The sequence below is a fragment of the Schistocerca piceifrons genome, chromosome 5, assembly GCF_021461385.2.
Source record: "Schistocerca piceifrons isolate TAMUIC-IGC-003096 chromosome 5, iqSchPice1.1, whole genome shotgun sequence".
Classification (NCBI taxonomy): Eukaryota; Metazoa; Arthropoda; class Insecta; order Orthoptera; family Acrididae; genus Schistocerca; species Schistocerca piceifrons.
Window position 1 is genome coordinate 692,290,090 of NC_060142.1, and position 27,204 is coordinate 692,317,293.

Below are 27,204 nucleotides of genomic sequence, written 5' to 3' on the forward strand. Positions count from 1 at the left end.
AATTAAGACACATTCACTACAGAAGTAGAAAATAGAACAAACTCGATGGGAACACAGTGTTCTTTTTATCATCGAAATTGATAAAGAGCTCACACCTGTTCTGCATAAACATTTAAAATTCCAACTATTGCTTACAACAACACTACAGTACATACTTAGCTTTTTGTCCTTGCAACTCAGCTATTACCACTATCTGACAATGTAAGTTCCAAAAATACAAGCATGCTAACACTTATACAGCTGCACTTAAACTTTACCAATAGTTAACTATCACTTCCACAGCAGCCTCCACCCCCCCCCCCCCCCAAAAAAAAAAAAAAAAAAAAAAAAAAAGAAGCATCCCCTGTTAGACCTGTATGATACAGGTCACACACACTGGAGCAATATTCTAGGATGGGTTGCATGAGTGCTTTGTAAGCCACATTTCCTCAACTTACGTTACAAACCTATTTGCTGCTTATCTTGATTTGTTTACAGGACCGCGAAGTCAGAGTCTCTGCTGTTAGAAATCACACACTACTATATTAAAAATACAGCTACAAAAATGAGAATTCAATGTTTATAAAAATTTAATTTGCATTTAGAAAAACACAATAAATATGGCATGTGCTTACAATAACTGCACCATACCAGATCTTTTTTAAAAATTATTACAGTTTTTAAAAGCATGTCACCATAAAATACCAACAACCTGAAATATAACTTGTTATAAAAGCATATCATTTAAAAATTTAATGTCAGTTACTTGACATTGTGAAATGTACATATGTAACAAAACAATGGATCAGAATTTGTAAGGCAACAAAAATCTGTAAAGAAATAAAAAATAACTGTAACCTATTGAAGAGAAGTTGAGAATTGTTACAAACCAAGTTACTGCACTCATGGGTAATGTGATATTGCAACTCTACTCCACATACACTGTAAGAACATGCTGATCCTAATCTGTAATACAGTAATGGCAAAACCTATGACAATCATGGCTATTATTACTTTTATTTGCTGTTAGCAGCTTCATAATTTTTTTATTCCGAGTTAAATTCATTTATGTTTAGCACAATAAATTTTTAAATATGGAAAATTATGTTCTTTGACTTTACTCACTTTGCCTTTTCTGCAAAGACTGCTTAACAACTTACAAAAGTCAGACAAAAAATTAGCCACCTCAAATAAAATTATAAACCACAAATCTGATAAAAAAAAAACTACATCACACTAAAATAGTATGTATATATTCAATTTTTATTCATGTCTCACTAAAGATTATGTAGGAATTATATGTTGCTTTTAATAATGAGAAAGTCAACATGAGATTTAAATGAAACAAGTGTAACTTTAAACTGCTTTATAATCTGTAGTTTTTTTTCCAGGTACACAATAATGGAATATAAAAATATCTGGGACAACAAACCTGTCACAATTAACGTTTAGAAAATAGCTATGAAGACGGATGATGTAGCACAAAATCATTTTGCTTTTCTATAATATTTGGCAGGCACCTAGAAATGCTACCAACGGATTACTTATGATACAGCAAATTACCATTTGACAAAGCTCTCACTTTATCTTCATCAAAAAATAGCTTTCACACATTTTAGTTATTTTAAACATGCTTTCAAATACACCAGTTGATTTCAACTTCACCATAATTATTCATGTTTACCAGTAATACCAAAAGACAGTAAAACGACAATACACAAGAAGGCACTGATTCAATGACTAGAATGTGTTGTTCCACCTGCTGCACTTGTCGAAATAGAACCATATTATTACAAATCTTAAGTTGGATACTTAAGAGTGATGCACCAGCAACTGTGTCTCGGATACGGTTTCTTCCACAAATCCGCTTCTTCCATCAAGTTAGCACACAACAAAATTTGTTATTACACTGTAATATATGTCATAGGTACTAAATTACTGGTACATATACAATGAACAGCATAAAATGATTTTTGCAATAATTCGTTTCACTCTAGTTTATCTCTTTCGTTGCCAAGAAATTATAAATTCACAATTCAGTTCATCTGACTAGAGCTAGAGAGAGAGAGAGAGAGAGAGAGAGAGAGAGAGAGAGAGAGAGAGAGAGAGGGAGGGAGGGGGGGGGGGGGGGAGGAAGAAGTAGAAAGGATGAAGGGGGCAGCATTTCTCTTACTTTGCACTTATCTACAGTGCAATTGCTGAAAAACGTTGGGGCATAATTCCATGCCTCCAGGATAAAATAATAACAAATTATATGTTCCATTTCACACAAATGAATAACAAACTTTTTTGTCAGATTTAACTTACTTTTAACTTCTTGTTTTAAAGCATGAAGGTTTAGACCACCAATACTGTAAAATTACCCAGGGCTTACAGGTCTTAACAGGATGAGATGAGTGCACACAACATAACCACTGTGGCAACTAAAACTCACATAATACTTTGAGTCCCGTGTAGGCCTATATATTACAATGGATGGAATTTACAAACATCAATAACAAGAATTGTGCTCTTATAGTCTTCAGAAGTTCCTTTTTGTAAATAATTTGCAGAGAACTATAAAAATAATTTAAAAAATGACTAGCAAAAATATAAATGTAAGACTTTTTCCTTCAATATTAGACTTTGCAGTCTCATGCTCAGCAAGTTAATGCCCACATCACCAAAACCTCCAACATTTTGAAGAAAAATGCAACAAACATTTTAATGTCAAGATTGCAGGGTAATAAGATGAAGTCTTTCAGTTTCTGCCTTCAGCAGCATCAGTGTGTTTTCTATTTTGTCAGTGATAACTTTTCTTGCCTCCTGTGGAGGGACATTACTTTCTCTGAGACCATGCAGCATATTTCTGAAATCAATAGGTTTACCAAAATTTAAAGTCACTTTCTTTCCCATTCGTAAAATGTAGGGTGGAGTGTTTGGCAATATGTTATCCATTCCAATATGGCACATCGGAATAACAAGTGGAAGTTTTGGGCATTCATATATCAGACGGCCAATACCCCATTTCAATCTCATGTATTCTTTGGCCATATTAACACGTCCTTCTGGAAACACATGAATCCAGTTTCCCTTTGACAGCTGCTCCAGACAAAAATCTAACGCTTGCTGAAACAGTTAATTTAGAGCATTACTTGTCAACATAGTATCTCTACCAAAAAATAAGCAACATCAATAATGTATGTACAAACCTGATATACACCTTTCCCTCTAACTACAGGTACACATTTTCCCAACATAAAAAAGTATGAATGAAACATATTTGTAAAGCATATGTCGTGTGCCGCCAAGGACCATCTCATAATTTCACGATTCAGTAAATGCTTCAAGCCTAAACAACCTGAAATACAAAATATTTAGTTATGAATACCCTGCAAATGCATGATCAGATAGTCATTCACAAGCTTTAATCTTATGAAGACCGTGCTTAAGAACAATTAAAATACAAAGTGGTGTGCATTATATGGGCACTCCAAGAATAAAACAAGGTGTCTAAAGTAAAATTAAACAAAAATGGTGAGGAAAGCTTACGTACTTCCATGGCATGGACACTAAGACACTTTACACAGGAAAAAAATATCTTTCAAGTTTATTGGTTCTACTCAAAATGGGGTGCAAGTATTGGAAATGAATATTAGTTTTGGAGATAATACTACATGTTTCTACACTGTACACAAGTTGTGTATAAGGGATCATAATACACAAGCTTGTTGTACTGACAGTTTGCAGCCACCAGCAGGATATATCTTGAGCGTCATAAAGCACCTAGCAATAGTTTAGTTAGTGAAAATCTTGTATGCTGGGTGCCCTGCAGCTTGTAAGTATTAGTTAAAATACACCATCAGCTGCATATGAAAATATTTAATTGTCAGGCCAGTATCTGGACACACAGCTGACCATCAGTAAGATATAATGGCTCATAATGTATAACAAGATGTCTTTCACCAAGTTTTACTAAGGTTGTGCACAGTTAACTGGAGAGATTGTTGGTGGAGGTTTTAGTGTTGATTTTTTTGCCAGAAAACTATACGGCACCTAGTGTTGTTGATAGTCAGCTTCGGATTTACTGCGGAAAACAATAAAATTCCCTACAAGGTTTGAAGGACTAGTGAAACAGCTACTGACAGTTTTATTTTAGACCCAACAACCTGCTGTGATTTACCGTATTTACTGGAGTCTAAGCCGCACCTGAAAAATGAGACTCGAAATCAAGGAAAAAAAATTTCCCGAATCTAAGCCGCACCTGAAATTTGAGACTCGAAATTCAAGGGGAGAGAAAAGTTTTAGGCAACATCTCCAAATCGAAACAAAGTTGGTCCACTGTAATATGAGACAATTTAGGTCGAATGAATGACGATACAGCTACAGTAGTTTGGTTCGAGTCGTAAGCTTAGCAGTTAAGCTTTACCAGGTAGCCATTGCTATGCGTCAGGCGCTCCGTCCGTATTTATACGGGTACCCTTCCTTTTTCACGTGCTTTGTCTGGTTTGAATTGGTTGCTTATTTTTCTTTGATCTGATAAGCGCAGTTTTCTTTGTTATAGGTGTTTACGTCACTCTACACTGAAAATGCATTACTGTACTTACACTACTGCTTTCTTTGATAATGACTAACAAGAACCAAATAATAGACTGCGTATGATAGAAGATGTTCTGAACGAGAGTTTAGCAAAAATTTTTCTCCGTTTGAAAATCTTTGCCGGCGCCTCTTTAGTACATTACATTCTGCACAGAAATTAAGAGTCATCTTAGATTTAAAAATCTAGGCAATTGCCTCGCTTCATTTCTGACTGTATCACTGTTTAGCATAAGAATAATAAGAATATACACATGACATGATATTATATTCTTCCGCGTTTGCTGTTGTCTCACTCTAGTTTTGTGGTTTATTACGCAGACAGGATTTAAATGAGATAGTAGCAATCACGAAACAATACATGGCAAAATGTTTGTATTCGTATTATTCTTATGGTGACGAGAATACTGCATGTGATTCACAATTTATAAAAGTTCGTATTAGCAACCATCTCTTCTCACAGATAGGAAAATATTCAGAACGTAGAGTTGGCCATATTGACAAACATCCTAAACATTCTTGCCAGTCGGGTTTTCGTAGTACATTGAAATGCTACTACATTCGAAGATGAACAATACGGAATTAGTATTTACTTCGTTGGATAATGTATGAAAATGCAGTGGTCGAAACTCGGCGCGGAGAAAAAAAGCTTGTCTTCCACCTTTTTTGTTTTAATTTATTTACTGACGCAGAGGTTTTGGCACCAGTATTTACCTTTGTGCCTACAAACAGCACCCTACTAAGCATGCCTGTGTAGCGCTACATATATTCGACGGCAGAACTAAGTTGTGGCGGCACCCACCGACATTTTTAAGAACTTCCGCTTGCTTTGCACTCGATTCCAAGCCGCAGTCGGTTTTTTGGATTACAAAAACCGGAAAAAAGTGCGGCTTAAATTCGAGTAAATACGGTAGCTAAAACTGATAGTCAACTGTTGATCTGATCTTGATGGTCAAATGTTAGCAATAAAATATCCTGATCATTTAGATATAGGTCATAGACGAAAGGCATTGTATCACAGAATCATCAACAATGTTTAAGGAGAATTTACATTAAGAATTATGAGGAATTATATATTAAACATAGAGTGTTGATGAAAAATTGAACTCTTTCTTAAAAATATTCCTACAGCTCTTTTGGTCTTGTTTTCCCTTAAAAACAACCAAAATTAAATTAAAACAGAAACAAGAATAATGGATGGATAACTTCTGGTATTAAAGTGTGTATTGCTAGAAGGAGCGAACTCTTTCTAATCCAGAGGACAAGGTGTACTTGAGACTTTAAATTTCAAAATATAAAACATTACAAGAATACAGGAAAAAATATTCAGAACATTATTAAACAAAAAACAAACAAGAATGGTGACTGAAATTAAACGAAGCACCCCAGAAAAAAGTTTCGACAGGAACAGTGACACTTTCAAAGCACTGACCACCAAATTCCATAATTACTTCCAGTAAACACTGCAGTCAGTAGTAAACTACTGAATGTGGGTTCCTGTACATACTGCATGCACAACCATCAGACATTAGTTTAAGAACTACAATAACTGACAAGGAGAAGGTGAGAAAAAGCCAATCAATTAGACTTGTATTACTCATGTTTGGCAGGTCACTTGTGTACCACCTAAACTGAAGGGTTCATATATTTTGGTTTACAACCCCCCACCCCCCTTCATCTTTGAGAAAATTGCATTTAAATTCATGATGTATATTCGACTCAAAATTGACAGGATCAACAGACAACTGAACTCATTACTATATATGGCACCCACAAATGGGTATTATCAGAGAAATCAAGAATGAAAACTTTATGTATACTGCTTATATACCCATAAAGCTAACAACACCCTTCAATAAAAGCAGGGCAAGCCAAGCATCCAAGGCGCTTGGGTGGAAAGTAGAGGATCTGTTTTTGATTCCTACATGTACTCCGCAGTTTCTTTTCCTAGCATATTTTTCTCCATATTGAAACTGATGAGAATATGAGGTTTAATAAGATAAGTAAATCAATTACGAAGTAACAAGATATGTAAATAATTTTTTTAAAATTATTTGGATTAGTAAAGAATTAAAATTTTAATCCTGGTTGTTTTACAATTGCTCTTTTATTCACTCCAATCCTCAAATTTCTTTGAACAACTGGATGGAAACAGACAAAGTAAATATATTTGTGGCACTGTGAACATCTAAGGCATGCAACCTCTGTACAATTAAATTATTTTTTCCCGAGATTCAGTGGAATAGAGACTTAAATTACATTTAAAAATGTTTGTTTTTCAGTAATTAATTTTGATGTGTACCATGCATAGGATAACGTTGCCTGAAAAACTGGCACTCAAAGTAGATAATGAATGATACTATGGGTTGTTACTGTGTGCACACTGCTGCGCAATATCTGCTGGCTTTTCAAGCACAAATTGTAATTATGATGCCTCTAAATTAAGTTTTAACTTGCTGATAAATTTTAACAATGCAGTTTGATGATATTACTTCTACTGTGCAAGTTGGGTGACCCTTTTAATCTTTAAACATGTCATTATAGGCTATATGACAGTATTAGTTCATCCACCTCAAGAAATCCATATGATACAAAACTTGTTATCAGCAATATACAGTTCTGAAACATTCTCAAGATACATTTTGTAAATTGTGCAAAACATCTTAAGAGTCCTTCATTTTAGATGATACACAAGTGATCTGCCAATTGTGAGCCAAACCGGTTGGATGTGTCCGAGGCCTTCACCTTGTAAGCACATTACAAAACAAAAATGGAATAATTCATCTGGTTACCACGGCATTTCTCAAAGAATGTTAAAATCTTGTGTTGATTTAATAGGATTACTCCTACATTATCTTTGTAAACAATCAATGACTTTGGGAATATTTCCTGACGGGCTCAAATATGCTGCGGTAAAAAGTGGAAGTGGCCTAAGATGATTACTGACTCATTTAAGTGAGCAGAATTTGTTAACTTCCTTCTTTTAGTTTGGCCTTTGTAAAGGCTACACAACAGAGAAAGCAATGCACCACCTCACAAACTAAATGCTAAAAAAGCTAAACAAGTAAAATTAAGCTGTTAATTCTGTGGCCTCGCCAAATCCTTAGCTGTGTGGATCACAAGATTCTAATCTGCGCACTAAGGTGTTACAGCATTAACAGTGAATCGCCTGCATAGATGCAGTTTTACATTCAAAACAGAAAACAATGGGTCTCATTAATAGACTTTATCTCAGGCATGAAAACAACTGCAGAGTGGGAGAATATAACATTTGGAATGCCACAGGGATTGGTACTGGGCCCACTCTAAATTTTAAATTGTGTAATGATCTTCCAATAACTTTAAAGGCAGTTCATGAACTATGTTTGCTGACAGCAAAAGTGTATTAATTAAGGTTCCAAACACAATCTTGGCAGACAAAGCTCAGATGAAAGCTGAACATGCCAGTCAGTTATTTAAACAAATTAACTTCATCTCACCACAATGGTCAGGGGCCCACAGCTTCTTGTTCTTCTACCTCAGTTCCTTTCCTTCCAATAGGTGCCTGATCTCTGCTTCAGCAGTGAGACGGCTGCATTTAGGAGATAGCACATTGCAACAGTATTTTCCATGTGGCATATTTTCCACGCAGCACCCTTGGCTGCTTCACCTGCGGTCTCACATCCCTGCGATTCTCACATGCCCTTGCACCCAGCAAAATGACACCTCCTTCACCTTCCTCTGTAAAGAATGAAGGGTCACCTCAGAGGGCTTGCGAATCCACTTGGTACAGGAAATTTAAGAGGGTGAGAAATTAGTCACATGATCAAATAAAATTCTTTGAACCTTGTCCATCAATATTTAGGTAACTTCTCTTTTCTCTGGACACGCTGACTGTAATTCCTGTGAAGGTATCTATCCGTGTGAGTTGGCTTTCTGCAGACTTTATGTCCTAAAGTTTTGTCAGGTTTTCTAAGTACGTTTACATCTAAAAATGAAATTTGACCTACACACTCTCTTTTTCTCCCAGTGAACTTAATATTAAAAATTCAAAAACCAAAGAAACAACTTTAACAGGAAAGAAGGATTGAAACTAGACAAGAGGGCGCTCAACTACTAAGGTCATTAGCGCCCAGTCACAAATGTAAGTGCACATATAATCTGGAAAAACTCAAGGGGGGAGGGGGGGGCAGGGAACACCAGAAAGTTCTTACAAAGACACAGATAAAATAATTAAAAGAGTTAGATGTCTTTGGACAAGTCCGTCAAAGTAATAAAACGAAGAACACGAGCAGCTGCTCGAGCGTCATCAGCTAAAATTTCCTGTAAGGTGATGGCAGAGACAGGACAACACGAGATTGATTAAAACGGGGACACGACAATAAAACATGGCGCACTGTCAATGCTTGACCACAAGGGCACTGCGGGGTGGGGTCACCGGATAGCAGGTAGTGGTGGCTAAACCGGCAATGCCCAATCCGCAACCTGGACAAAATGACCACCTCTCGCTGAGAGGGTCGGAAGGAGGTTGTCCAAGATGTTGGGAACGGTTTTATGGCCCGGAGCTTATTTTCTTGAAGTGATGACCAAGTATCCCACCATAATGACACAAACCTCTTACAAACAACCCCACTAATGTCAGACGATGGGACACAAAGGGAGGCTGGCCGAGGTAGGAGGACTGCAGCCTTGGCCACAGCAGCCTCATTCCCAGGCACTCCTACATGGCCTGGAACCCACATAAAGCTAACAGGAGAGCCATCATCAGCAAAAGAATAGAGGGATTGCTGGATCTGTTGCACCAAGGGATGGACCGGATATGGAGCTCCAAGGCTCTGAAGAGCACTCAGTGAATCAGAGCAGAGTACATACAGAGAATGGCGGTGGCGGCAGACATACTGAATGGCCTGAGAGAGAGCAAAAAGCTTGGCCATAAAGCTGGAACACTGGTCGAGGAGCCGGTATTTAAAGGTGATGTCCCTGATGACAAAGTCACAGCCGACACCATCGTCAGTTTTGGAGCCATCAGTGTAAATAAAGGTGTTACTGGCGAGTCGCGCACAAAGTTCGACAAACCGTGAGCAATACACTGCTTCCGGAGTACCATCCTATGGGAGCAGCTGAGGTCAAGATGAAAGTGAACCGGAGCCTGGAGTCAAGGTGGTGTCAGGCTCTCACCCTCTCTGAAGGTTGTAGGGAGGGCAAAATCCAATTGTCGAAGCAGGTGACAAAAGCGGACTCCAGAGGGCAGCAGGGCAGACACATACAACCCATACTGACGGTCGAGAGAATAGTCGAAGAAGGACTGATAAGAGGGGTGGTCGGGCATTAACAACAGCCAGCAGGCATACCGCCAAAGCAGTACATCGTGCCGGTAGGTCAATGGTAATTCGGCAGCTTCAGCATAAAGACTCTCGACGAGACTAGTATAGAATGCTCCGGTCGCAAGACATAACCCCCGATGATGGATGGAGTTGAGACGGTATAAGAGGGATGGCCGAGCAGACGAGGCTCCCATAATCCAGCTTTGATCGGACTATGGACCGATATAAGCGAAGCAGGACAGTGCGATCCGCTCCCCAAGATGAACCACTAAGAACACCGAGGACATTAAGGGAACATGTACAACGGGCAGCCAAATAAAAGACATGCGGAGACCAACAAAGTTTCCTGTCTAGTGTGAGCCCTAAAAACTTCGTTGTTTCCACGAATCGGAGAACAACGGGACCTAGATGTAAGGATGGTCGAAGGAATGTTTAACATCGCCAAAAGTTGATGCAAACCGTCTTCTCTTCAGAGAACCGGAAGCCATTAGCCACACTCCACGAGTATAGGCTGTCAAGACAATGCTGAAGGCAGCACTCCAGGAGGCATGTTCTCTGGGCACTGCAGTAGATCGCAAAGTCATCGACGAAAAGAGAGCCAGAGATGTTAGGTGGAATGCAATCCATAATCGGATTGATCGCTATGGCGAAAAGGGCTAAGCTCAAAACGGAGCCCTGAGGCACTCCGTTCTCCTGAAGGAAGATGTCGGACAATACGGAACCCACACGCACCCTAAACATTCGATCTGTTAAAAATGAACCAATAAAAAGGGGCAGGTGACCACATAGGCCCCACCTGTGCACAGTGTGGAGGATACCTCCTCTCCAACAGGTACTGTAAGCCTTCTCCAAATCGAAGAACACAGCTACCGTTTGACGCTTTCGCAAAAATGTGTTCATGATGAACGTCGACAAGGTCACAAGGTGGTCAACAGCGGAGCACCGTCAACGAAAGCCGCATTGAACATTGGTAAGTAGCCCTCGAGATTCAAGAATACAAACCAACTGAGCGTTAACCATGTGCTCCATCACCTTACAGACACAGCTTGTAAGAGAAATGGGGCGGTAACTAGAAGGAAGGTGTCTATCCATCCCGGGTTTGGGTATGGGAACAACGACGGCCTCACGCTAATGCATGGGGACCTGAACTTTGGTCCAGACGCGATTATAGGTACGAAGAAGAAAGCATTTGCCTGCCGGAGAAAGGTGTGTCAGCATCTGAACGTGAATGGCATCTGGCCCCGGAGCAGAAGACCAGGACAGTGCAAGTGCATGTTCGAGTTCCCGCATGGTAAAGGGGGCATTATAATCTTCCAGATTCAGCGAGTGGAAGGAAGAGTGGTAATGGGCGGAGCTTCGCGAAAAAGTGGCCAAAGGCGTTGGAGACATCCACAGGGTCCACAAGTACCTCACCCCAGACGACAGAGGAGGGAGTAAAAACGTTGAAGGAGCTTGTGAAAGAGGCCCAACAACCTTTTTTGCTGTCTTTGATGACTCGACGACATTGCGCTCAGAGTCGTTTGTAAGTAATACAATTCACCAGTGTAGAATGGCAGCGAAAAGTGCGTAAAGCACGTCGTCGAGCACGGATAGCGTCTCTGCAAGCCTCATTCCACCAGGGGACTGAAACGCGACGTGAAGAAAAGGTAGTACGAGGAATGGAACGTTCGGCCGCATTGATGATAACAGCCGTGAGGTATTCAACCTGACTGTCACAGCTGAGAAAATCTTGGTCCGGAAAGGTTGCCAGGGAGGAGTAAAGTCCCCAGTCAGCTTTCGGTATGTTCCAGCTCGAGGGACGTGGGGATGGGGTGTGGTGCAGGAGACAAACGACACAGGGGAAATGGTCGCTCGAATAGGTGTCAGAAAGGACATACCACTCAAACCAACGGGCAAGAGTGGTAGAACAGATCGAGAGGTCCAAGTGGAAGTAGGTATGAGTAGAGTCAGAGAGGAAAGTTGGGGCGCTAGTATTGAGGCAGACAAGATTGAGATGGTTAAAACCATCCACCAAGAGGGAGCCTCTGTGATAGGATGCAGGAGAACCCCAAAGGGGATAATGGGCATTGAAGTCACCAAACAATAAAAACGGCGGAGGAAGCTGAGCAATCAGGTGCATCATGTCAGCCCGACTAACTGCGGATGACGATGGAGTGTAGACAGTACAAACAGAAAAAGTAAAGGTAGAAAGAGTAATACGGACAGCAGGAGGAAGGGTGGCCACTGGGGCAGAGGGGACAGGGGCCGCGAGGGAGGAGGATTTGGAAGGGAGGGATTTGGGAGGCAGAGGCATAGACCCCGGATGGAGTGAGGAGGTGGAAGGGGGACAGGATAGGGGTGAGGATACTGCGGAAGGAGTGTACACGACCAAAGCAAACGACGTTGTCAACATCACGGGATGGAGGCGGTCATATTTCTTCCTGGCATCAGAATAAGACAGATGGTCCAAGGTTTTCAATTCTTGTATCATCTTCTCCTTCTGATATGAGGGGCAGTCGAAAGATCTAGGCGAGTGGAGGCCAGGACAATTGGCGCACCGAGGTGGTGGGGTGCATATATGTCCCTCACAAAGAGGACGTCCACAATCACCACAAAGGGGCTCAGCTTCACACTGTGATGACATGTGCCCGAAGCTTAAACATCGAAAGCATCGCATAGGACACAGGACGTAAACTCGCACATCGCACCGGGAGCACATCACCTTTACCTTCTCCGGGAGAACATCCCCCTCGAAGGTGAGGATAAAGGTCCCAGTGTCGACGTGACGATCTTTGGGGACTCGCTGGACGAAATGTACAGACGAAATGCACGCCACGGCACTCCAGGTTGGCCCTGAGCTCCTCATCAGATTGCAGCAGGAGGTCCCGATGGAAAATAATCCCTGTGTCCTATTGAGCGCCAGATGTGGGACAATGGACACTGGGATGTTCCCTAGTCGGTCACATGCCTGGAGTGCCACTGACTATGTAGCGGAGGTGGTCTTTATGAGAATGGACCCTGAACGCATTTTAGTAAGAGCCTTGACTTCTCCAAAGATTTCCTCGATATGCTGTACAAAGAACATGGGCTTTGAGGTGGCGAACGTCCCCCCATCGGTCCGAGAACAGATTAAATAGCAGGGGAAGTATTTCGCCCCAAGCCGGCGAGCCTGTCCTTCCTCCCAGGGAGTGGCCAAGGGTGGAAAGGCAGAAGTACCAGAGCCAGAGACAGAGACAGAACCTTTCCTCTTAGAAGACGCAGCCACAGAGTAACCTGATGCATGTTGACGTTTCATCTGCGAAACGTCCGCCCCGATACCACCCACTCTGACCAGGGGCTCTCCCCACAGGCGCCACCCAGCCTCAGCCCTGTGTTGTCAGGGGGCTACAACCTAGAGGGTACATGACGACCCCACCACAACAGGCTGACTACCGTGCTGGATTTCCAGTGCCATGGAAAGTCCATCATGATCTAGGTGCAGATGGGGATGCACTATGGGCGTAGCTTGTGCAACCCATCAGGTGTTTAGGCCCAAATTGATGAATAGTGGGTGCAGTTATGACGCCATTACAATGATGAGTGCACTGAGGACCGGTGATACACCACGTAAGGTGTCCTTCCCCAAAAGGCTCGTACCTCTGTAGAATTTTGAAAAATGGAGGTCAAACCCCAATGGGGACCATCACATTGAAGGCCGAAATGGTTGAAACTCCTTTTAGTCGCCTCTTACGACAGGCAGGAATACCTCGGGCCTATTCTTACTCCGGACCCGCAGGGGGCACTAGACAAGTTGTGGGCCTAAGCACTAAATAAAACATACATCAACTCCTCCCCACTACAAGCTCCATAACATACATCACTGGGACTTCAAAATCTTCTGCATCCATCTGATGATGAAGCAAACCAACTGTTGCATAGACACACAAAAACAGTTAGTATCACTGAGTTTGTTTGAGACTGTAACTGTTTTATGACTTGTTGACACCTCTTGTGATTTCTCTAGCAGTGGAAGATGAAATGTTAGGCAGAGGATTATGCATTGGACCATGGTCTTATGTCCATAAAACAAATATCAGAAACTATAAGAATTGCGCCTGTCTCTCATTTTGTTTATTGGTAAAAGGATGCAGACAAGGTTAAAATTTATACAAACATATCTTTTCCCAACAAATAATTGAAACCAATCGTTTGGTTACTTAATTGTCGGCTGCAACTGACTATCAGTCACAAACCTTGAGGACGAGCAAAATGTAGGAAAGCTGTCCACAAACAATTGACTACAACTACAGAAACTGTGGTGTAATCCAAAGAGTGAGGTATCAAAGCAAGGTTGTTACCTTGCAACACAACCACATGAAAAGAGTTGCTGCAAGCTGCAGTGAAGAACAAATGACAATGGCTTAGCCACCCCCAGAAAAGTTTTGCTACACCGCTGCATTGACTCTTCTATTTACAGCCAAACACAGTACTGCTCAGCACATTGGATAAGACAACAGCATCGTCTTCTAATAGGCTAGCTGTGTGATCAATGTATTAGACAGAATACTATGTGGAAGTTATTGTTAAATGTACTCAGAGTAAGAGACCTGTATTTTGTCTCTGCCAAGTGACAGACTCAAGACATTCCTATGGAAATAGGAAGTACAAAGTTACGTAATTCTTCTTATCTAGTTTTTAATAAAGTGAACTATAATGAGTTATAGTATCCACCCATTCTGCTCCTGGAGTAAACCAAAGTATCCACCATTGTAATGACGTGTGTAATTTCATCCAGTATGACAAAGACAATAACACAGTTACAGGAAACACTGTCATATTATAAAAGATATAAATATTGTTGTAGTGCCATCCCCATCCAAACTAGACTCAAATGATAAACCAAACTGGAATTAGGTAGTTTCCTAGACCAGAAGAGTCAGGTCATGAAGTGATTCACCATGCATTCTCGCATCTTTTCCACACAGGTGGTATCATGCTATGGTATCTGTTGGGCAACAGAGTCCTTTCCTGGATTTGAGGCACAGGTGGACAGGGGAGGGGAGGGAGTGCAGCACAGAAATACTAACAAAACTTCAGATGGACATCCTCCATGAGTTGTGAAAGACTTGAGCCTGCTAGATTTGATTAAAAACAGCTGAGAGGATTTCTTTTGCCTGATTTTAAAGATGTTTGAACTGTATCTGCTGTAACCTTCTAAACCTCAGATACTGCACAATACAGATCCAAGATGGAAAAATCAACTTTTTCCATTAATGCCTGATGATGATGATGAAAAGCTGAATCCTGGATTTAAGTGATATTACCAACCTATATACTAACGTATCTGTTCAAACAACCATTGACATCAATGAAAAAAAACTTATGTACTTTCAAAAAAGATATTTCTGATGAACAAATCACTGACTTAATTCGTCTGCTAAGAATAGTAGTAAAATACGACTGTCTTGCTTTCAATGGCAAGTTATACCATTGGCCTGATGGCCTGGCAATGGGTAACCCACTGGGAGGCATCTTGGCTAATATTTTCATTAATTTGCTGGAAGACAAATTCTTCAATAATTTTTCAGCTGCTGATCTTGGTATTTTGTCGTATGCTCAGCACGTAGATGGCATTTTGATCATACACAGTGGTTCCCAGGAAGGAATTCAGCATTTTTTTGAAATATTTAATAGCCCTCAGGAAAAAATTAGATTCAATTGTGAGTTGGAAAATAGTGACCATCAGCTTATTTACTTGTACCTAAGTATTGCTATTCACTATGATAGACTTACTTTTGGTATTTTTCAAAAAGCCACTAACACAGATCAAATTGTGCCCGCTAGTTCAGTGGATCCTCATTCCAATAAGAAAGCATTTTTCCATTCAGCCATTCATCGTGCAGTCTCTATACCTTTGTCACCTGACAAGCTTAATGAAGAGATGAACAAAATAAAAACTATTGCAGTTAATAAAGGCTATGGTCCTGTGTTAGTTGACAAGATCTTAAAAGTTAAAACTGGCACTAAAGTGGCCACTTTAGGCAGCAATGCTATTCCTGACAGTAACGAGTATAAAAATGTTTTCTCGATTATATTTTTATGCCCTATTTCATAAAAAATTCTGATTAAAAAATGTTGATTCAAAATTGCCTTTTCCAAGAACAATAAGTTGCAAAAAAATCTCATTCACAACCTCGAGTCCACAGTTGCTCCAATGCACAATTCAAGAGTGTATAAAATCACTTGTTATCAGTGGTGGATACAAAAAACCCTCAAGAATGATCTGCTCAAGTTATCTTCAGCTAACTTTACTTTTACCATAATAAAAAATAATCAAGTCACATGCAAAGTTTAAGAAAGTTTTATTTAAACTGATTATACACATATACAAGACAATGCCATCTTATGTGGTTCTCTTCCTTAAATGATGAATTCTATGCGCCTATTCTTTCTGGCAAATTGGTTAACCACATTGTCAAGAAAACAATCAATGTCAGGGTGCGTGGTCAACAGAGCTAAGCCAGTAAGTAGATCCCTATGTGTCAGACAGAAACGTATAAAATATGACGACATGGATGCACGTGCTACTAGGAAAGTACAACTACGTAGAGTCGACTGACAAAAGAAATGAACGAATAGCATGCGGTCTGACAGGTGGGGGCAGCCGGGTGGCAATATGGGCGGCCCTACGAGGGGGAAGGGGGGGTGCCGTGGCCCCCATATGTATCCGCCACTGCTTGTGATATGTGTTTTGTTTATTATACAGGAGAAACTGGAAGGTCTTTTAGTGTCAGGTACAAGCAACATTTGTTGGGAAAAAGAGGCACTCATGTACACAAATCCACTTTTGCTGATCATCTGCTAATTTCTGGACACAAACTGGAATGCAATGAAGAAATTTCCATTTCCATTTCACATAGAAAAAGGAAATGTCATAGGCTCGATATACTCTTAAGAGCTGGAGATTTTAAAGCATATTTCTAAGAACGATGGCCTCATCCTCAATGAACAGTTACAACTGTGTAAGAAAAACTTTTTCTATGGTTTCAATCCACTGCTCAAGGAATTTTGATTCTTCTATACTTTCCCTGCTTCTAATTTCAAAACATTATTTTCTTCTAATGTCATACATATGTGCTGCTTAATGCACATATTTTCTGGATTGTACAACTGTTTGTAAAAATTTTTCTATGTGATTCTGTATTTTCAGAAAGACATTAACCTCTCTTAATATTTTGTTTTTTAAATTTACTGTCACTTTTTTCATTTATTTCTGTTACAATGTTTCAAATGGATACAGTTTACTGTGCAACTAGCAATGTAAGCCAATGGGCCAATCAGTCTGCTGCTGTTCCCAGCTAGGCACACAAGGCAAAGGCTAGAACCTCTCTCTCTCTGTTTTTTTTTTTTTTTTTTTTTACTTGACTTGAGCATAGCTCCTCCAAATTCTAACTATTGCTTTTCAGTAATATAATTTTACATAAGTAACCTGTGTGCTTCATGAAAATTGTCATCTTTGTTAATGTGTTTTTTGTCACACTTGATTTTCTATGCATGTATTCTAGAATTTAACAACATTTATTCTGATGAAGACGTCCGTAGAAGATCTCGAAACCTAGGTCAATGTACCTACCATTTATGTGCAACCGGTTGGCTGTTTAATCCTATACTGAAACTAGTGTACTGTTGCTGAGTAGCAGCCATGGTCAAAATGTTGTCAATATATCTTACATGATCTTCATATTTGATGCATCAGGTTCTGAACTGGACACAGGAAATCTTTCTGAAGAATAACAGCAATGTATTATCTACAGACTATCTAGCAATACCCACGAAAATTTAACTGGCATGGAACACATTTAAGACTTACCAAATGCAACAAGAGGATACTTTGTGTAGCCCAAACTGCTGTCCTTAACTAAGGACAGAGCAATTATGTTTGGTTATATTTTAAATGAACAATGTAACTATATTCAAGTCTACAATTATGCAGCCCAATAGAGGAGTTCCCTTTTGTAATCCATGCTGTTCCCTGAAAGGATCCAAAATTCACTTACTACTATGTCAGCACTGAAATTAATGTTAGTGGTTATAACTTCTTTATTAACTGACAGAACTTGTTTAAATGTCATGTGTGGTCTCTACAAAGATGCTTCACATCATCCCTCCTCCGATCATCCCCCCCCCCCACCCGCCAGCTCCAAGCAGCTGTTAAAAGCAGGTGAGGTAAGTAATCTGTTGCCATGATAATAATCCAGGCACAAAGCTTTCCTATTCCAACAACGTTACTGACTTAGGTACGTTGTTAGCATGGCTAACCCATCCACAGTGTAAGAACATAAGTTCACAAAGCTTATACTAAGGATAAGAATTTCTTCTGATGGAGAGTCTTGCTAAGACTATCAAATTCTTGATGATCTCACAAATCATTCCGAGAGAGAGAGAGAGATGGGGGTTGCTGTGCTCTGAAGTGTGTATGCCATCACAGCATACTCCAAGTGTTGAATCTATTCTCAGAAACATCAGCAGTAAAAGTGGTTTAAACAAAGAAATTTTTCCACTGGTCTCCTATATACATACTATACAATCTTGCATTTTTGGACAAGTCTTTTCTTTACGAAATGGGAGTGTCAAATTCATGAATATGTAGATGCAATGATTTATTTTGCTTTGAATTTGTCTTTCATTTGGTTTGTCTTTATTGTGAATTTTGTATTTTTACAGTCTTAACTAGTAAATCGAAAGAAAAGAAACAAAACTGAAAAGCAGAACTATAAATAGTTTTCACTAAAAATGCAACCATTAATTTAAAAAAGGATATGTCTGCTTTCAAAGTAAGATTATTGTCCATTGATGGTATCCGCAACTGTTGCTTTAATTAATAATTAAGGAGAAGAAGAAACTGTAAACATTAACAATGTCTGATCATGATTTCATTTTAACCATCATGATATCATAATGTCTACATTACAACTTCTGCCAATATCAAGCCTACTATCCATCAACAATGTATATTTTTTTGACATCTGTCATCCCATACACACCAAAAAAACCTTCCCTATAGTCTTCTAACCTGTGGACAGCGCTTCTACAATTGCGAGAAATGCCTCGCCCACTTTGCCAAAAGTCTCACCGAGGCAAGCACTATCCCCTAAACCAAGTACACAGACAAATTTCGTGCCCCATATACTCCCACACGCCTAATCCTCCTGCCAACTGCAAGAACTTGCTGCAAAGGAGCAATCCCTTCATCACCCATTATCATTAAGACAGGAACAACTGAACCAGATCCTTCATCAGGGCTTTGACTATCAGAAGGTTGAAATTAACAGTACAGATAGTCTGCAAAAACCAGCAGAGTCCTCTAACTGAGGAGGTATCGAGAATGGTGTCCCAATCTTGGTTCTCTTATTGTTCTTAATATATGTCAATGACTTGCCACTCTATATTCATGAAGATGCAAAGCTAGTTCTTTTTGCTGATGATACAAGTATGGAAATCACACCCAACAAACAAGAATCAACTGAAGAAATTGTAAATAATGTCTTGCAGGAAATTATTAAGTGGTTCTCTGTAAATGGACTCCCACTACAGTTTGAGAAAACACAGTAGGCTATATACAATTCTGAACAGTAAATGGCATAACACCATTGATAAATATATACTTTGAACAGAAGTATGTTGCTAAGGCAGAATATTCAAAATTTCTGTGTGTATGCATTGATGAGATATTGAATTGGAAGAAACACATCGATGATCTGCTGAAATGGTTAGGTTCAGTTACTTATGCTATTAGGGTTATTGCAAACTTTGGTGATAAACATATCAGTAAATTAGCCTACTATGCCTATTTTTTCACTGCTTTCATACGGCATCATATTTTGGGGTAATTCAACATTAAGAGAAAAAGTATTCATTGCACAAAAGTGTGTAATCATAATAATAGCTGGAGCCCACCCAAGATCACCTTGCAGAAATTTATTTAAGGAACTCAGGATATTCACAATATATTTGCAATACATATATTCATTTACAAAATTTGTTATTAATAATTGATCCCAATTCAAAAATAACAGTGAAGTGCATAGCTACAACATTAGAAGAAAGGATGATCTTCACTAGTCTGGATTAAATCTGACTTTTGCACAGAAAGGGGTGAATTATGCTGCCACAAAAATCTTTGTTAATTTTCCAAATAGCATTAAAAGCCTGGCAGAAAACAAATTAAAAGAATTACTGAATGACAACTCCTTCTACTTAATAGATGAATTTTTAGATATGAAGTAGTAACTATAAAAAAAATTAAAATAATTATTTTGTGTAAAGAAAACTTATGTTAAAGTGATATGATACACATCATTACAAAATTTCGTATTCATGATCTATGGAACAAGCATTAATGTATGTTTGTATGTACTGTGCCCGGAAATAAGGGTCATCCTATTAACAATCCTTCCTACCCCTCTTGAAATGGTGTTATGCCGCCCACCATACTTACATAATACTAGTCCATCCCTACGCCACTCCTGTTCTCAACCCCTTGCCACACAGGTCATATCCTCAGTGGAATATCCAGGTGCAACACCTACCCAAGTCCCTCACCCAGCACATACTATCCCAGTTCCATCACAGGTTTATGCAATATGAGGCACGGCCACCTCTGAAAGCAGCCATCATATACCAACTCTGCTGCAGTTTCTGCACAGCATTTTTTGTGGGCATGACAGCCAACCAACTGTCCAATCTGAATTAATTGCCGTTTCCCAACTGTGAGCTAGAGCAAGATTCACCAACCAATGGGAGAATTCACTGCTGAATACAACGGGCTTGATTTATGTCTCTTGCTACAGAAAAGTTTTAGAAATGGTTGGGTTTTAGTTCCATAGAAATATCACCACCCATATTTCCGTTTGCATTTAAATGTGACAGATTACAAGAACCATGAACGGTGTTATTGGGTTCTTTTCACATTCTGGTCCAATAAGTTCTCAAATACCTTTGTCCCAATATCAACCAGAAACTCACTCAGTCCATACTTATGAAGTAAGGAAATTAATATTATGCATTCAATTATGGGAGGTTTGTAGGTGGTGCCAACTCAAGAGTATGTCTTAAGCTATATTGTATACTAACATAGCCATATATGGGCTACAGTTGCAGTTGCCATGGCTGGCCACTGATTCTGCCCTACAAATGCTTGACAGATGCCAATATAATGTCATAAGATGCTGCTTGAGCACTCTGCAGTCAACCTCTGAATGCTCTTCCTTTCAAAGCTAATGCCATTCAAACCCCAGACAACAGTATATTGGCTCCAAATATCTACTTGAACACGCACTATTTGGGCACGACCCTTTGTTTACGAGGATATGGGCATTGCCAAAAGCATGTTTCACAGGTAGACACTGGTTTGTAAGGAAACTTCTGTCATCAGCAAATATCTTATGACATTTTGTAATTGTCATCAAACAGAAATGGTATCACACCATACATTCAACCTATTATGGACTTGCAACTGTTAAAGGATTTTTTTAGTGGACGGGAACATCTATACAAAGATGGATCATGTCCTTCAGATGGTGTTGGCAGCATATATTGTGATGAACAGACATAACATAGTAGTCAATTCCAACTCTCTCCAGCAGCCTGGGTCCTTACAATGGAGCTCACAGCTCTAGCACCACAACAAGAAACTCACCATGCTATTGGTAAAGGGGCATCAAGGCTTAAGGGGCAATGAAACTGTCGATAGTATCACTAAGTACCATCCACTGTGGGACAAAGACATAGTAATACATTCTTTACACTGAACTTCTACAAGAAATGCTGTAGCAGACATTATGCAGCTCTGCTACCATGAATCTCTTCACGAGCGTGGTATTCCCTTGGTACATACCACAGAAAGTTTCTGGTCACTATATTCCATCCCCATTTTTACTATGGATGGCTCTGACTGCACTTATATCGGCTGCAACTTCTCTGACTCACCCCTACACGACTGGTATGTGGAGTAGTACACTGACTACTTAATTTTTGCCTGACCACAGCGATGCTATGCAACAACCAATTTCCTACTGTGCTTAGTGGTTCTGCGGGGAACAACTGTCCATCAGAATAAACAACACAATGAGCAATAAATGTCTAGTAAACATGAGCTCTAAAATACATACCTTAAGAAGTAAGAGCACTTGTTCAACTTTGATATTATGGAACAAATCTTTTCTAATGGAAGGCCTTTGCTTTCCATATTTTTGGGACAAGGAAGTAGTGAACAAAATAGGAAAAGAATGTCTAGTAAACATGGGGTCTAAAATGCATACTTTAAAACTATGTGCACTTCTTCATCTTCCGTAGAGTGAAACATCTCTTCTATTGAAGAAGTGCTCGTAGCTCTTAAGGCATGCATTTTAGAGCATTTTAGGTGCCATGAGCAGCACTGAAGTGGGTTGGGGAACTATTGTTGAGATGATACAAATCGAAGTTCATGATAATTTGGTTGATTAGGATACCCCAACCCGTTGAAGTGACAATCCACCACAGTGGATGGTGGGCATTGAAATCCCCAAGGAGAAACGGGTGCAGGAGTTGCTGGTTTAAGGTAGATAGTGCATCATAATCAAGTGGCTGACCTGGAGGGAGGTACACATTGCAAAGGGTGATTGCCGAAGTCGTTTGCACTCTAACCACTATCACTTCCAAGGTGCTACATAGGGGTTCCAGTCACTAAGAACATCAGAGCAAACCAAAGTGCAGACCCTGCCAGAGGCTACCCCAGGGCCAGCAGGGTTCTGACAGAATGCCCGATAACCACGGAGAGTTGGAGAGTGGTCATCACGGAAATGGGTTTCTTGGAGAACAAGACATAATGCAGAATAAGAGGAGACAAGTTATTGCATTTCCGGTAGGTGACAATAGTATCCATTGCAGTTCCACTGGATGATCGTGTGGCGTGAGTCCGAGGTAGGCATAAAGGAGCTGAGGAGGAGGTCAGGCCACTTTGTCAGTAATAGTCACCTACAAGGATGGAGTGACATCCATAAAAAAGATGTCAGACTCAGGTTGCGAGAGGGGAGTTGGCACTTACAGGGGGGCACCGGAGGTGCCTTGTCACGGGATTTAAGTTTCTTTGACTTCTCTTACTGAGGTGTAGGAGGGCAGGACACAGGGGGAGTACAGGCGTCTGCAAGAACGGGGACCAAAAGAGAGCGGGCGACCTTGGGGCGCACAGATGGTGTGCCTCATGGCCGAGTAGTGGTGAGAGGTTTCTGGCCTGTGAGACGTCAGGGAGAGGGTTCCTGGGAGGGAGCCCGATCACCAGCAGATGCTGAAGAAGGGGGGGGGGGCACTTCTTCAGCCGGGGAGGGGGAGTGCAGGGGAACTGCAGGGGAGGTGGAAGGGAGAGTGGGGCGGGGCTGGGGTGAGGAGGAGGAGGACGAAAGGAAGTATCAGAGGCGAAAGTTGAAGATGGTGACACTGGATGGAGTGTCTCATACTTTTGGTGAGCCTTAGTGTAAGACAGGCGATCCAGGGACTTGTATTCTTGTATCTTCTTTTCTGTCTTGTAAGCCGGGCAATCTGGCGTGTGAGGGGAGTGGCGGTCAGCACACTTGACACACACAGGCAGCAGAACACAATGGCTTCCCTCATGGAATGGGTGGCCACAGTCACCAAACCAAGGGTCTGCCGTACAGCGGCAAGACATATCCCCAAAACGTAAGCACCGAAAGCAACACATACGTGGAGGGATTTACGGCTTTACGGCACATCCGTAGCACATAACCTTGACCTTCTCTGGGAGAAGCCAGAATGAAGGCGCCAGTATTGATGCGGTGGTTTTTGCAACCCTTCTGCACACGTCGAATAAAATGATTGCCACGCCACTCCAGATTAGCCCAGAGTTCCTCATCAGTTGGCTAAGATTTTATTAGTGACTGATAAGTTCAGTTGGAAAAACAGTGGCAGGAAATCCAAGTGTTTTTGTATAAGATTCCAAAATTACTGGAATGATGTAAGGAAACCAAAGATGTAGCAAATAAATATGGTGGAGTCTTTATGTGGATGCGGTAGCAATGAATTTGATGGAAGAAGTAGGAGGTAGAAACAAAGAATGGAAGGAACAGATAGGAAGGGACAAAAGGGAAGAGGGACTTATGGTTTTGTCAACAGTATCTATTTCAAATCATTGTCTTGGCAGCCGCATATTCACAATTTAATATACAGCACAATTCAAAGTAAATATCTTAATTGGGAAGAGCTGTAACTGTTTAAAGCACAAGAATACATTAATAAGAATTACAAAGAATGTAAAAGCCAATTTAATTTATTTTACATACTTTATGGGTAGCAGGAGAAAGAAAACTGGTGTCCTACGGATCGGAGCGTGGAATGTCAGATCTCTTAATTGGGCAGGTAGGTTGGAAAATTTAAAAAGGGAAATAGGTAGGTTGAAGTTAGATATAGTGGGAATTATCGAAGTTCGGTGGCAGGAGGAACAAGACTTCTGGTCACGTGAATACAGGGTTATAAATACAAAATAAAACAGGGGTAATGCAGTAGTAGCTTTAATAATGAATAAAACAATAGGAGTGCGGGTCAGCTACAACAAACAGCATAGTGAAAGCATTATTGTAGCCGAGATAGACATGAAGCCCATGTCTTGCACATTAGTACAAGTTTATATGCCAACTAGCTCCGCAGATGGCGAAGAGATTGAAGAAATGTATGAGGGGATAAAAGAAATTATTCAAATAAAGAAGGGAGATGAAAATTTAATAGTCATGGGAGACTGGAATTTGATAGTAGGAAAAGGAAGAGAAGGAAAAGTAGTAGGTGAATATGTACTGGGGGTAAGGAATGAAAGAGGAAGCACCCTGGTAGAATTTTGCTCAGAGTGTAACTAAATCATAGCTAACACTTGGTTTAAGAATCAAGAAAGAAGTTTCTTTGCATGGAAGAGGCCTGGAGATACTGGAACATTTCAGATAGATTATATAATGGTAAGATAGAGATTTAGGAACCAGGTTTTAAATTGTAAGACATTTCCAGGGGCAGATGTGGACAATGACCACAATCTATTGGTTATGAACTGTAGATTAAAACAGAAGAAACTGCAAAAAGGTGGGAATTCAAGGAGATGGGACCTGGATAAACTGAAAGAACCAGAGGTTGTAGAGAGTTTCAGAGAGAGCATTAGGGGATGATTGACAGGAACAGGAAAAACAGTAGAAGAATGGGTAGCTCTGAGAGATGAAATAAGGCAGCAGAGGATCAAGTAGGTAAAAAGACGAGGGCTAGTAGAAATCCTTGGGTAACAGAAGAAATATTGAATTTAATTGATGAAAGGAGAAAATATAAAAATGCAGTCAATGAAGCAGGCAAAAAGGAATACAAACGTCTCAAAAATGAGATTGACAGGAGGTGCAAAATGGTTAAGCAGGGGCGGCTAGAGGACAAATGTAAGGATGTAGAAGCTTATCTCACTAGGAACATTAGAGAGACCATTGGAAAAAAGAAAAACACTTGTATGAATATCAAGGGCTCAGATGCAAAACACGTTCTAAGCAAAGAAGGGAAAGCAGAAAGGTGGAAGGAGTATATAGGGGGTCTATAGAAGGGCAATGTACTTGAAGACAATATTATGGAAATGGAAGAAAACAGAGATGAAGATGAAATGGGAGATATGACACTGGATGAAGAATTTGATAGAGCACTGAAATACCTAGGTCAAAACAAGGCCTCGGGAATAGACAACATTCCATTAGAACTACTGACGGCCTTGGAAGAGCTAGCCCTGACAAAACTCTACCATCTGGTGAGCAAGATGTACGAGACAGGTGAAATACCCTCAGACTTCAAGAAGAATATAATAATTCCAATCCCAAAGAAAGCAGGTGTTGACAGGAGTGAAAATTATTGAACTATTAGCTTAATAAATCATGGCTGCAAAATACTGACACGAATTCTTTACAGATGAATAGAAAAACTGGTAGTAGCCGAACTTGGGGAAGATCAGTTCACATTCCACAGGAAAGTTGGAACTCTTGAGGCAATACTGACCCTATGACTTAGTAGATAGGTTAAGGAAAGGCAAACCTATGTTCCTAGAATTGGTAGACTTAAAGAGAAAGCTTTTGACAATGTTGCCTGAAATAGTCTCTTTCAAATTCTAAAGGTGGCAGGTGTCAAACACAGGGAGCAAAAGGCTATTTACAATTTGTACACAAACCAGATGGCAGTTATAAGAGTCGAGGGGCATGAAAGGGAAGCAGTGGTTGGGAAGGGAGTGAGACAGGGTTGTAGTCTATCCCTGATGTTATTCAACCTGTATACTGAGCAAGCAGAAAAGAATAGAAAAGAAAAATTTGGAGTAGGAATTGAAATCCATGGAGAAGAAATAAAAACTTTGAGGTTCACTGACGACATTGTAGTTCTCTCAGACAGCCGAGGACCTGGAAGAGCAGTTGAACGGAATGGACAGTGTCTTGAAAGGAAGATATAAGATGAACATCAACAAAAGCAAAGTGAGGATAATGGAATGTAGTCTAATTAAATCAGGCAATGCTGAGGGAATTAGATTAGGAAATGAGGCACTTAAAGTTGCAGATGTGTTTTGCTATTTGGGATCAAAATAACTGATGATGGTTGAAGTAGGGAGGATATAAAATGTAGACTAGCAATGGCAAGAAAAGTGTTTCTGAAGAAGAGAAATTTGTTAACATTGAGTATAGATTTAAGTGTTGGAGAGTCTTTTCTACATGTTTTTGTATCGAGTGTAGCCATGTATGGACGTGAAACATGGACAATAAATAGCTTAGACAAGCAGAGAATAGAAGCTTTTGAAATGTGGTGCTAAAGAAGAATGCTGAGGATTAGATGGGTAGACCACATAACTAATGAGGAAGTACTTAATAGAATTGGAGAGAAGAGGAATTCGTGGCTCAACTTGACTAGAAGAAAGGATCGGTTGGTAGTACACGTTCTAAGGCAAGGGGTCGCCAATTATGTACTGGAGGGTAAAAATCATAGGGGAAGGCCAAGAGATGAATACACTAAACAGATTTAGAAGGATGTAGGATGCAGTAGTTACTTGGAGATAAGGAAGCTTACACAGGATGGAGTTGCATAGAGAGCTGCATCAAACCAGTCTCTAGACTGAAGACCACAACAACAACTTTACGGCTGTTATATTTTACTCTCCTCGGTTACATGGAATGATAATTCATTTCACATTGTACATATTGATACTTGTGGAGTCACAAATGGAAGTTCATAAATCATTTGTATTTAGGATTGTGAAACTATTTTCAAGACCCATACACAAAGTTGGTTCCATAACCTCATACAAAGAAATGCATGGGTGATAGGTATAGAGATCCGAGTAGTTGAAATT

General features: G+C 40.2%; 1 protein-coding gene across 1 annotated transcript in view; it reads right to left on the reverse strand.

Moving 5' to 3' along the window:
* Positions 1–628: 628 nt before the first annotated feature.
* The window catches only part of LOC124798106 (tafazzin), a 28,625-nt gene continuing 2,049 nt past the window's right edge, over positions 629–27,204 (reverse strand). The window contains exons 3-4 of the mRNA XM_047261358.1: positions 3,171–3,319; positions 629–3,087 (exon numbers count right to left, since the gene is read on the reverse strand). Coding sequence (XP_047117314.1) covers positions 2,689–3,087; positions 3,171–3,319 — 548 coding nt within the window. The 3' untranslated portion in view covers positions 629–2,688. The remainder of the gene's footprint in view (positions 3,088–3,170; positions 3,320–27,204) is intronic.